Raw genomic sequence first — 13,961 nt, 5'->3', positions numbered from 1 at the left:
ATATGTGTGTTTGGTCTGCGCAAAGGAATCAAATAGCATATATTAGAGTGTTAGACCCTTGCGTTATTTTCTTAACATTTCACAGCACATCCAAAAGGTGGTTCCAGATAAAAAATTTTGATTGGACTACTCCACTATGCTACTTAGTTGACCTTCCGGGATTGCCAATGGGGCTATGGGCTTCCTTTTGAATATATAGAGAATTTAGGTCACTTATTTGACACACTCAATGCAGAATGTAGAAGTACATTGAACTCCCTTGAAGGGCATCCAGCAACTGGGTGTGCATGATTTTGATCACTCTCCCTTTTTGTGTCGATCTTCCTTTTGAAAGGAAGGTTCATAGGCACTCAAACTTAATTGACAAACGGAAAATACAATTTGCAATTCTGGGGCAAATTGTCACGCAGTAGTCACTTCTCACAAACCAGTAACAATTATACGTCTCGCCTTCTATTAATGGACTTAGCAGCCATGAAGATTTTGCTTTCGAGTGCTACCTAAAGAGCATCTTCCGTGACCTTTAAATGTCATACAGTTGACTCCTTGCGTTACACTGTTTATTTACTGTGTGTCCCAACATTCTACACCGATATCCTGTTATAATTATTTTGCGATTGTAAGTTTCTATTATACTTAGTTTGTTTATATTAGGATTTTATTCCCGTCTTTCTTTTGTCTTTGCATCCGTTTGATTTTAGTATTGGTTTCATGCATTCTTATTGGCATTTGATTATTTTATGTTGCATCTTTATATGTTGTGTATGTCACAGAGCAAGCATGAGTTGTGTTAAATGCAACACGCTTGTAAGATTTTATTTGTTTTTTTTTTGTCATCGATTTGTTATATGATGTATGACGGATGATGCACCGTATATATTATCTTATGTAGTATACAGTGTTTTTACAAAACTATCCCATGTCTTATGTAGTTATGTCTTCCATTACATTATTCACAACAAATATCTTATATCAGGAACTGAGAAAGGACAAATCTAGAGGGAAAGACAAAGCAAATTAGCAAGAGCAAGAGCAAGAGGTAGTGAGGAACAAAAAGAGAAAGGTAACTCCATTCTGGAGTGGAATGCCGTCTTTAGTGAAGCTTATGGGTGAACACTCTTTTAAAAGTGCAATCAAAGAGTGTCACTTGGAAGAGATGAAGAAAACCCTTTTCTTCCCACTGTTCAAATGTTGCTATGATTCGAAGCTGACCGAAAAGATGGTTTTGAAGTCTAGTCAAGTCATCAAGACTATCATTGAAGCATTCAACGCAGAGGAGGGGTGTTTCGTAATACACGGAGTTAGTGTGCGACTAACTCTAGAGGATGTGAGCCTGACTTTTGGGCTACCAAAGCATGGCGAGAATATTGTTGAAGCAGTAAGTAAACGAGACAAGAAGTTGTTGAGTGGGGATGCACTTGATTTTAAAGTGAAATACTTCAACGCTAGCATCATCACCACTTTTGAAATTCGGAGTGCACTAGAAGGAGTTGGGAAGAAAGAAGATAAGGAGTCGATAGCCGACTTTGCCAAGTTGATGGTGTTGTTTATGCTCAACTCCGTCTTCTTCACAAAATCAAATTTTAGTCTGGCTTCAGCATACGTGTACTACATCTACATCTACAGTTTCGAAGAAATGAATAAGGTGTCAGGCAGCAACAATCTCCTCCCACATGATGAAGCAGATTATAAAACACAGTGCTAAATGCCCAATGAGCACTACTACATGTGTGGTACAACTACTTGTAAGTATTTAACCCACTTTAGTGGTATTATAGGTTTTATTATTGAGTGATTGAATAATAACTGTGTTTTTTTTTATTTCATTTTTTTCAATGATAGTACTGGTTCTGCGAGCATACGGTGGACTTCATCTCACCGGTCAAGGATTATGAAACGCAATACCCTAGGTGCACAAAGTAGGATCTGAGTGTGCTCAATCACAAGTTCCCACAAGTAGTAGGTGAGGGGCTGGACAAAAAGAGTAAAGCAAAGGTAAGTTTTGTATTTGATAAGTTAGCACCTAAAGATAAGCATGTAAGTTAATAACTTAAATTGTAAATTGTAAGTTAGTTTTCTAACCCACACACTATATAAGGGATAAATAGAGAGAGTGAAATAACTTTTTCTATGTGAGAAAGTTAGAGTAAACTTTTCTAGGGTTTCCTTGAGAGAGAACAAAAGAGAGATTTGTGAGAGCATTTTTTATGAGTGAGAGAGATCATTCCAAGTGAGTGAAGTGAGAGCTCCTCTTTGTAATCATCTATCTTGTTCATCTATTAAATCATTGATCTCGCTGTGTGGATATAGGCACATTGCCAAACTATGATTAATCCTCCTATTGTGTGAGTGGGTTCTTTACATAGTCTCTACACTAGTTTAAGCTTGTTTGTAATATTGTTGATTGGGTTTAATGCTTGAGTTATTTGTTGGAACTTTTGTCTTGTGTGAAAGATCACTCCTTTGGTAGTTGATCTAGTTATAGTTGCTCGTTTCTGCGATCAGTCGCAACATAAATTATTATACCAATAATATGGCATTTATACCAATAAAATTATGAATTATATGTTAGTCATGATAAATAATGGGATATAGTTGTGGAGTATGTAATTTGAACTTCTTAATTGAATTTAAGTGTCCTTTCAGGCTAAAATTCTCTTGAAAGTTAGTAAGGAGCTCAGAAATATCACCGATGATGAACAAATCCTTCTAACCCGATTGTATGAACCGAAAGAGACTGAGACTACATTAGAGATATGGAGGAGAAAAATGGTAAAGCCCCGAGCTGAGAATGTGTGACTTTGGAAAAAATACCTTGAGCTGATTGAAACAAAATAGAGCAAGGAATATGATTATGGTCAAACAGGTGGGCACATAGAAGAGAGAGGTTTGATGGATGATGGTAGCCGTGGCAGAGATACTCACAATGAATTCCCTGGTACAAACTCCACACTGACGGAAGGATCCACCCAAATTGTGGTTAATTTGTAACTAAATGATAGTGACCTAATGATAGAAGAACCAGAAATTGAAGAGGAGAGGAAAGAAGATTATTTGGGTGAAACAGGTGCAAATGTGGGAGATGGAGGTTTCTTAGTATTTGCATCTTCTGGTCAAGAATTCGGTAGGTATCATCATCTCTTTGAAACACCTATTCTATATATTTCAAAACCATCGCTAAAAAATATGAAGAAAGAAATAAATTAATAAAACAGTTTAAGCTTTTAATGCATCTTCACTAACTTAACTGAAAACCATTAGGGCTTTCAAACGCATCCCTATACAAAAGCTTGATACAATTAGCCAATGAAGAGAAAGTACGATGCACAAAATAAGTTGCAACACATTTGCAGCACTTGAAGACTACTTTTTGTAAGGGTAGTACTCTTCTTTACAACAACGGCATACACAAGCTAAATTAGCTTGTGTAAATCTATTATTACCAAAACTCAGGCACTTCCTACCTATGTAACCAGGAAGGTCTATCTACCTACCTATATCAATCTCTCTTCAGTATCTAGTCTAGCAGCTTAATCTGCGGCTAGGTTGCCCTCCTTCCAAATACTCATGATGACTTAAGCAAGTTTGGCTTTACTTCAGATAATTATTGAGATCATCAGAATTCCAGCAGTGTACTTTACCTGTCACTGTCTTCAGTTCACCGCACACAATCTGTATTCTGTGCCTTTCTTCAAGACTTAAATTGCTTGCATATGAAGACTGCATCAACAATATAGACGAAATTAGTGAATGATCTTGTTGACTATTCTTTAGAGACTTACAATATATACATACAGTGCTCCAGACACAGATAAGCTGTTTACAAAAAACCCAAATCAGATTCATATTCACCCACATGTCTCTTCTAGGAATATCAGAAAGACAATCATGCACTTTTCAGGTTCCAAAACCCTCACTTAGATTCAAATTGACCCACATGTCTACTGGGAATCCTAGGGAATTCCCAATTAGGTTTAATTGCTATTTCTAGACAATGAAGTCCTTGGACAATGTTAGTGCCAAACTATAGTTTAGATATAAGCAAGTTTTGGACAAGTTGTTTGTTATTTGATGACGAGTTGTGCAGAGGGCAGAGGGCAGATATGTAGAGGCGGCCCCAGCAATGAAACATTGGTGAAATACCTAGAAATGGGTTGTATATATATGTATCAGTTATGAACTAAGTCAGATCCAAGAACATATTTTGCACCTAAATGCATCAGACAAGGCTCTAAGAATTTTTGCTAGTCAGTTCAGATAAAGACGTTAGTATCTATCCTCATTAGCGATTCCTGATAGACACCACATAATTGCTAAAGGCCCTCAAATTTGAAGGATGTAGTTCATCCAATTATTGTAACCTTTTTGTGCAGAAATTTATATATGGCAATGTGTAAAGGTTCACAAATAGCTATATTGCTACTCCCAAAATTTAGTATGTTATTTCTTCAGTGACAAGTGACTGAACTTCCAACATGACAGGATAATGCAGCAGTCCCAAAAAGTCATTAATGGAACCAAATAGTGGGAGTTGGTCAATCACCTTCCCATTCACTGTGCTTACTCTTGGAAGGTCTGGTGTTACTTTGTCCATCAATCTAGGGTTAATTGAGTTGCTCCCTGATCGGTGAAAGATCTCTTAGCATCTTGGGTTTTGAGGGTATATTCTTCAAAGGGGTGCAACCTATGGAACATACTACCCTTTGCGATTATGTGGGGTCTGGGCTGGAGAGGAACATAAGACAATTTGAGAACAAAGCCTTAACAGTAGAGCCGATAGTCATTTCGATCAAAGGTTTGGTGGCTCACTGGGATTTGATTTGGGAGGAGCGAGGGATACTCCTTTGATGTATCTTGTTGGCAGAAGCTTCAATAATCAATAAACATCAATTAATTATAACGAAAGAAACACCTAAAACTATGATATAAACCTTCAAATTGAAGAACAATTCTCTTAGAATAAATATTCAATAAAAATCAATCCAACAATGAAGGCCTAGATGCCTTTATCTATAAAACATATTCCTAATTCTAGTTAACTCCAACATATAAACCTAACTAATTATCCTACTTCCAAAACAAATAGGAAACTCTAATAACCTATTACTAATTTAACTTAGTAAGCACTATGCTAATTTAATATACATCTCCTGCATCACTCCTTGTGGTGGTTTTGTGATTAAACGGGAACTCTCTTTTGGGGCGCTGTCATGTGGACAATTGATGTGCCCCGTTACTTTTTATGTTGTTTGTTTTTCTTTTCTTTTTCTCTTCATGTACATAATATGATACCTCATCCTTAAACTTTTTATATTATCAATATAACACATATCCATTTACCAATCAAAAAAGGAACCATATACTGAAATTCAAAGTACAGTTATGACAACAAAAGTTCTTTTACCTGCATGTAGTGCCACTTACCGAAAGCATACATATTAATATAGAATATGCTTATGAACATCTTCATATTAACAAAAAACGAAAAGATGGACAACTATTTGCATTCTCTTCAGGCCAGTTAAACATGCAGAGGAATTTATAACTATATGAATAATTACCTGAAAACGGGTCAGTTCCACCAAAATATGTCTGATTTCATCCTTAAAGGAAGAAAGTCTGTGCTGCATCTTCACATCTTTATGCATGACAAGAAGGATATAAGCAATTGCACTAATTCTATTTGACCGGTCAAGTGCTGATAGGCTGCCATGATGAGAAGGAAATGTTGTTCTAATCTCAGCAATTGATGATACCATCAGATGCAAGACAAGATTCAGAAGTTTAGCACTTTTATCAAACAAGACAAAACACGGTACAATGTAATATTTGCAGAAGCGCATCTGGTCAGAGTTGGCAGACTCGTGAATATTTTCTGGAATAAACTGCATCATAATCAGATAGACTTATCAGTTTCAATTTTTAAAATATTACTTCCTGCCAAGGTTTAACACAACATAAAGGTCTGACAGCATAGGTTAAATGCTGTGACTAATTGCATCCATTGTAGAAAGAAGCCACCAACAGCACACATTCACAAATACTTACAGGTTGATAGATTTTATTGTTCATTAAAAGAAAATGTTCTTCCCAATGCACCTCTATGCTTTATGAGTCAAAGGTTCCACTAAGGACACTACTGCTGGATATATGGTTATTCTGTGCACTAAATGCCCTTGAGGCGGTTTTTTGTAACATTTAGATTCCAACAAGAAGTCAGCAACTAACAAGGACAGCCTCAACAAAATAAATTTTCACAACCAATAGAGATTTTTATATTTAATTCTAGGGTGGGTGACAGATCGGTGACATGGAAAGCGTGCAATATTCTGTAGTGGAGGATGGTAATGGTGGAAGAAGTGTGGAAAATCAAACTTAATCCTCTATCAAGGGAAGAATCCTTTTGTCCCTTCTGTTCTGTAGCTTTACTGCTACTAGTCATAGTACAGCGTTTGGTTAATAGGTGTTAATTGTGGTGAAAGTATGTGGGCCCCAATAGGATATATCTAAGAAAACAAAACCTACTGCCTTTATGTACTACTTTCACTCTTTTTTACCTTAACGTATGACTGGACTCACAAATATAAACATTTTACCAATTCAGATCGGTTTGTCTTCTTTCATGAACATGGAGACGCATGCTGGCACTGTTACTCAGTGCATGCTCTATACAAATTAATTAAGTGAGAAACAATCACCAGAAAACTTATTGCTACAAATATTTTACAAAACAATCCTAGTAAAAACAATGCCATGTAAAATGAATGAAGTAATTTCGCAAGTAACAGCCTATACTGAACCAATTGTCTACAAAAATGGTGATGTTTCAGTATTTCTTTTTGGAGTACTGATCATCTCCGATACAGAAATCATATTCAAGAACTTATGAGATGATGAGCATGCACTTACATAATCAGTATCGAGCAAATATTGCTTAACAAAGTTGGCTAGACTGATAACATTCTCCTCTGAAAGTAATGTTGGTCTAGAGTCCAACAAAGCAAGCATCCTGAGCATGGCACATGTATTTTGCGTAGGTGGATTGAGAGACTGAAAGTCAAAAGGAGATTGTAAGATTTACATGCCTTTTACAGGAATCCCCTGCAAAACACTCAAAAGTAATTTGTTAAGCAACTGCTAATATTCTTTGTAAACTCGAGTTGTCAAGGAACAGAAAGTCAATTACTTAACCAGGATCCTAAAATTCCACACTGCTTCCAAATTCCGACGTTCTTGTCGGCCCACTCTATCGACACTTACCCAATGGTACCCTTTCTCTTTTTGGCGGCTCCACTTACCTATTCGTATCCAATGACTTGACACATTTATTTTTAATACCAAGCATTTTAATCTAGCCTCTAGGTCGCGGACATGGTGTTGGCTCCGATACCAAATGTCAAGCAACTGACCAATATTCTTTGAACACCCAAGTTGTCAAGGAACAGAAAATCTATTACTTAACCAGGATCCTAGCATAATTGGGATGAGAACGTCTATAAAATAGCTAACAAAGTTTCTACAATGTGTATCCATGCATATTTACATTCAGGTATATAGATATGAGAATGGAAATAGTTAAAACAACCCACCATCTGATAAAGTACAGTTTTGTGTAAGATCTGAAAAACAAGAGCATTATCACCCATCTGGAACAGGCAAGAACAAACTGCACTGGTGATGGCCTTAAACGTTTGATGATTTGATTTTTTTTCACTGTCCTCAATTACACACCCGCCCATTTCTGCAAAAGATAAAATTCATAATGGATTAATGACTCATAATGGATTAATGACGTGTGGATAGTACATGAGAATTAGAATGACAAGAAGTTGCTTGTATCACTTGTAGAGTGAATCTCTCACACTACATCACAATTATTAAATATAATATAATCCATTGTTTTCCTGATAAAAAAATTTAAAAAAAAATTACAAGAAGTTCATGAAATTGTCATGCTAAAGAGAAAAGGACAAAACTACAAATGTCGTACATAGTATATTGATAAAGAAAAGCTTAAACAAGAAAAGGTAAGACATGAACTATCTAGGAACAATGACCTACCAAATTACTGAGTGCATTTTCTGTACTTTGTTTTTGATAAATTTCCCAGAAAATTCGAGAACTGGTTCTGTGTGGCATGAGATAGATGGTTTTAAAGGAAAAAGTCTTTCATTGGGTTAAAAGAGTGCCTTTTTCCTACATACATATTTTTTTGGGTCACTAGATGAGCCAATTAGGATTCCACTAGATGGGAATTAGGGTCTCCCCTAAATACACACAAAAAATTTCGGTCAACCCACTTTGACTTTTTTTTTTGTGTGTATTTAGGGGGGAGACCCTAATTTCCCATCTAGTGGAAATCCTAATTGGCTCATCTAGTGGGGGGGTAATACTAGTTAACCCTATTTTTTTTAGTCTGTAAAATTCAGTTCATTCATTAATCCTGGCCAAATTACAGCTATTAGTAGGAAGATGCTGAAAGGCCAATGCCAAAGACTCCTGACGCTACAATCACACATGAAGTCCACGAAAATTGCTTCCAGAAAGATAGGGGATACACATGCACAATCAAATAGTCTCCTTCCAAATAAAAAAAAGGTCTCCTTTACCTTCACTATCTTATGAGGACCCTTTCCTTTTGCTCAAATATCCTTAAATTTCTTTCCTTCCATAGAGTCCAAGCAATTGTGATGGGGAGGTGCTCCACTAACTACTGAGCATGACTAGAAAGTGGTGCCCCAATAGAAATATTAGCCAACACCTCTCTAATACGCACCAAAGGTTTGTGAAAAGATGAGCAAAACAATAAGGTAGGCCCATCATAGGTCAATAGAAAAGTAACTAGAAGATGATCCACACTTTCCTCCATCGTCTTGCAAAGCGTACAAAGATTTTGTATGCTCATATTCACATTGTCAATGGTTTTGATTCTCCCAAGTAAGCCGTCCAACCAAAGAAATCCACCTTGAAAGGAATTGAAATTATAGCTATTTTGATAGATCAAGGAAAAAAAACATCCCATGGCTCTCAATATCTCAGACCATTAAGTCCTCTTCTAAGAGCCAAATTCAGTTTCACCCCAAGCATACCTCTTCCTGTATACTCCAAAAGTCTTGCTAATTTATTCTGCTCCACGTTATAATCCTACATTCCTACCCGAATTCTGCTTAGAGTGGAATTTTCCATACCCGAACATAATCACAGGACATAATCATAGAACGAAAGAGTATCACGGGTACCGGGGGGAAAGGGCGTACCCTTCAAAAACTTGTCCCAACCACATGTATGGGCCAAAGAGTTCTTCTATAAGCATTCCTTTCTTCAATTATTGTGAATCAAAATCAGTGAATGGTTAGTCAACAATGTACAATCTTAGTTTTCCTATGCTAATTTGGAGGTTTGCCCAAATTCAAAAAACAAATTTTGTAGGTTCTAGTGTTCTACAAAATTCAGAAGTTACCGGAAACGAGTTCAAACATTTAATATGAATTTTTTTTTCATCGCATATCATGGATTGATGGAAGCAAAAAATGGTTCCTCCAACGAAGTATAGTGACTCAAAGACCGAGGGGGTGCATATGGGTAGGGCAGGTCATCGAGCTACTCGTGTCGAGTACTAGGGTGCTCAAGCTCGGCTCATGTATCTCTCGAGTCGAGCTCAAATTTTGTTCGAGTTTTATTTCGTGCTCAAGCTCGACTCATCGAGTATTCGAGTAGCTCAATGAGTCTAGATTCCTATTCTTCTAGACTACAAAGTTGAATTCGATCATAGACTCTAGAGTTTGATTTGATTTGTATTATGTATAAGCTCGACTTCAACCACAAACTAGAGATAATTGAGCACAAATAGACTCTAAATTTTACCTCAAGACCAAAATAACTTGCTAAAATCAACTAAATAAATATATTAAAATGCAACTACAATTCACTAATACCACAATAACCACTATCAAACAACTATTTCAAGGTGTGCACATTATAAATACAATCAATATGTGTTGAGTAATTATAATCCAACACACTAACATAAATAATTATCCCAAATAAGTGTTAACATAACTATATAAAGTGCAAATTGGGAGTAACTCGCGAGCATCACGAGTTCAAGCTCGAGTTTTAAAATGTGCTCAAACTCAACTCATATTATTGAATGAGCGATTTTGAGTCGAGCCGAGCTCGAGTTATTCACGAACAGCTCGACTCGATGACCAGCCCTACATATCGGTTGATGCTATTGCGGTAATCAAATAAGTGATTCCCGCCTTTGGAAGGATCTTAGCTTTTATTGTACATACATACAAAAATAAACTCAAACATTATAATGGAATGATAATCAGGTTCTCCTGATTTCATAGATTCCCTTCTCTTAAACCAATACGCTGGACCATTGCTTCTTATTGAGAAATAATCACTAAAATCATAGAACAGATGTCTGCCGAGATTTGATCAATCGACATATAAATATCGAGCTTCAATAGCAAAATATCAAGGGCATATGGGAAATGGGGAGGATCAAAACTAATTAATTTTGTGAGATGTTCAGTATACTCCCCCCACATGGGAAGTTTTAAAACTAAGTCACGTTGACCTATATAAGTACGGCTACACAGCTACTTAAAAAAAAAACTATTCTTTAGTTACACAACTAATTGTTGGGCTCAAGACCTTAAAATGCACCTCCTTACAAATAGGGCAGGGAATCGGGTCGGATTTGACCCAAACCCGACCCGAATCCGAATAGTTCAGGTTCGAGTCGGGTTTCATATCCATTTATTTATTCGGGTCGGGTTCGGATATATTTTTTTGAATTTTTAGTGTTATCCGTTTGGGTCGGGTTCGGGTCGGGTTTCATATCCGTTTATTTATTCGGGTTGGGGTCGGATATATTTTTTTGAATTTTTAGTGTTATCCGTTTAGGTCGGGTTCAGATAGAAGATTTCGGTTTGATTCGGGTTCGGATATTGTAAAACTATTCGGATTTGGATATAGCCATATCCGACCCGAACCAGACCCATTCCTTGCCCTACTTACAAATAAATAACAAACACAACTAACTGCTGGGCTCAAGACCTTACAAAATGCCTTCTTACCAATAAATAATTATGAAAGTAGCATATCATGGAGGCGTAACTATGTCAAATGATTATAATTATTTGTAAGCCTTTTTAGGGTATAGAAGAAACCCTAGAAATCGTATGCACGTGTCCATGTGTCCGACACGAATTTTTTGAAGAATATGAAGTGCCCATATGACACTCTTAGCCACTCCTGCGGGCGATAGGGTTCTCCTCGTTCCGCGTGAGAAAAAACAAGGCGTACCAACCCAGATCTTCAAACCCTAGCCTCCCACTACCCAAATCTCACTCTTCTCATCCCCTCCACAACCCAAACTACTTAGATTCAAGTAGATCTCACTCTAAGCAGTGATGAAGAAGAAGAAAAAGAAAAAATCTCTCTTTTTTTCTTCTTTTCTGTTTGTATGTAGGGGTTGCTCTAAGTCTCTAACCCATCGGAATATCGACAGTGGTCTTGGTCTTCATCTTCTTGGGATCTGGTTGTGGGTTTTGGGATTGTCTCCTTTGGTGAAGCCACCTACCCCAATTTTACAGATTCCTTCTTGTTGGAAGACCTGGAATAAGTCAGATCTAGGTTGTTTTTGGTGGTGTTCTGCTGGTGGTGTTTGTTTCAAGTTGGATCTAATTGGTGTGGCATCGTTCAAAGCCATGGCTCTCTCCCTAAAACTACCCCCTCTCCAGATTGTTGGTTTGGGTATCTTGGTCAGGCCACCACTCATTTATTGGGTATTTGGTGGGGCGTTCCAGTTTGGAATTGCTAATCTGCCGCTTTTATCGTGGAGTGTTATGTTGTACGATTTGAAGACTTCCGAGTCTTTTCTTTGGGAGATCCACCACGGTGGATGTACGAGCAAGTTTGAAGCTGGTCTAGGGAAGAAGATGGGGTTTCCAATGTGGTTTTGTTGCTGTTGTTGGGTGCTTGAAGCTGGTGGAGTTCATGTCAAGAATACCGGATATGAGTGCTTTTGTTTGATTCATTTGTACTGATTTCATCCTTGTTTTTCTTGTTTTCAGCTTGTTGCTGTGAATGTAAAGACATTATCTTCTGATTAATACAATCAGCGGAAACCAGCGGATTATCCAAAAAAAAAATACTTAGGTTTAAAACCTTGCAATATAGTATAAAAGTTCATGGGCCTCTCCACTCATTACCAATTGGTTTGAGTTGGAAAGCTCCTAATTGTGTTTGGCCCAACGGGCCTGCTTACTCCGCGTCACCCAAGTATGTTGTCCACGTGTTAGGCTCAAGTAACACCACGTGAGGCATATTGAGATGTTCAATATAATTTCACACAGGATGTTTAAAGCCTTGGATATAGAATGAAAGTTCATGGGCATCTCCACGCATCACCACTTGGTTTTGAGTTGGATGTTCCTAAAGTTTAAGAATAATGATACTGATAATGACAGTGACAAGGATAATGACAGTGATAAGAATACCATGAGAAGCCTTAAAGCGTGCGAGCAAAGTGACTAGGAAACTTATTTGGTCAGCAATCTGAATATTCCCAGCTTTATAGGACGACTGAAGAACCTCTATAACTCTAAATATTACAAATGGTTCCAAACTATGACCTGCATTCAAGTAGAGAAAGGTAATTAGAAAACAAAGTTTCATTCACTAGCATCATATAATAAAAGAATGAAAGCAAAACAAATGCCAAGGAATAAAGTTGAACCAGTCAAATAGAAAGGAATAGAAACGGCCATGATGCTGAAAATCAGTATGTTATCCACAATGCAGGAAATATTAGTTACAGATCTCCAAAATACAAATTAATAAAAAACTATGTGTAAGAGACTTCCATAGTAGAGTTAACTAGCTGACTAAAGTCACTAAACCAATTCTAAAACACAGGACATTACACAGGTTTATATGATGCAAAAGCAAACAAACGCAGAAATGTTGTTCTATCTTACATATGTCATGAAGAGACAACTGACAAAGTATATATTACATCAGACACAATTATTGGATTTGCATTTTTTTTCTTTAGTAAAAGAAATTCCTTGAACCTCTTTCTTATTTGTCATGTGACAGGCAAGGGAAACATATTAACATTATCTATGTTTGCATTTGAAAAAGATAAAGAAGCACTCATAAGAAAGTCAACAGTTACTTTTTGAGATAAGATAAAGTACCATTCTATGTAAATTCGGTACTGGTGAAAATGAACAATAAAAAACCATTTTTGTCAGTAAAGAGGTTGTTGTAGAATTAAGGCCAGAGCATGGTGGTCGTAGGCAGTGACAAAGTAAATGTCAGAAACGCTTGCAAACTGAACGGTAATTGCAAATAATACGCAGGCTAAACCAAATCATACTCTAAATTTTATACTTGATAAAGATTCTTTAAAAAACATCCAAAAGACTTCCACACCCAGTTAAATAATTGTTTCAAAGAAAACAATAGATTTATTGTTGCTCACTTACAAGCAAGTGGTATGTGCTTGTAGAAATATCATTAATAAGCAACACAAGTCGAAAAAGATACAATTACAAGCAGGGCCGGCTCTGGTTAGGGCCTCACAATGGTGGGGGGCGTGAAGTTTTATAGTCCAACTCCAATTACTGTTTGGGTATTTTTCATTTTGTTTTTCATCCGCTTATGTCCAGCATTGTCTTCCACAGGCCCAATCCATTTTTTATGACTACGGTAATTCATTAGTTGATCACTTAATGAATCATAAAGCTCATTAAACTAAAACCCTTCGATCTCCACTAAACTCTTATTTATCTGCATATCTCTCCCCCTCTCTCTCTCTCTCACTTCCTCTTTTTGTTCTATCGTCACACACACATACAAAATTTGTTGCAGCAATTATCCCTCTTGATGTTAGTAAAAATTCTGGATTTTCATAGCTGAATTTTGTAAACCAAAATCCA

At 36.9% G+C, this 13,961-nt stretch overlaps 1 protein-coding gene across 2 annotated transcripts in view; it reads right to left on the bottom strand.

The window, feature by feature from the left end:
- Positions 1-3,215: 3,215 nt before the first annotated feature.
- The window catches only part of LOC147497950 (ARM repeat superfamily protein), a 28,905-nt gene continuing 18,159 nt past the window's right edge, over positions 3,216-13,961 (bottom strand). For both annotated transcript variants that reach the window (XM_086560195.1, XM_086560196.1), the window contains exons 15-19: positions 12,516-12,650; positions 7,590-7,741; positions 6,910-7,050; positions 5,562-5,885; positions 3,216-3,720 (exon numbers count right to left, since the gene is read on the bottom strand). In XM_086560195.1, the coding sequence (XP_086416321.1) occupies positions 3,592-3,720; positions 5,562-5,885; positions 6,910-7,050; positions 7,590-7,741; positions 12,516-12,650 (881 nt within the window). In that variant the 3' untranslated portion in view covers positions 3,216-3,591. The remainder of the gene's footprint in view (positions 3,721-5,561; positions 5,886-6,909; positions 7,051-7,589; positions 7,742-12,515; positions 12,651-13,961) is intronic.

The sequence above is a fragment of the Coptis chinensis genome, chromosome 5, assembly GCF_015680905.1.
Source record: "Coptis chinensis isolate HL-2020 chromosome 5, ASM1568090v1, whole genome shotgun sequence".
NCBI classification, from domain to species: Eukaryota; Viridiplantae; Streptophyta; class Magnoliopsida; order Ranunculales; family Ranunculaceae; genus Coptis; species Coptis chinensis.
The sequence above is the reverse complement of the archived record's forward strand: the minus strand, read 5'-3'. Positions and strand labels throughout refer to the sequence as shown.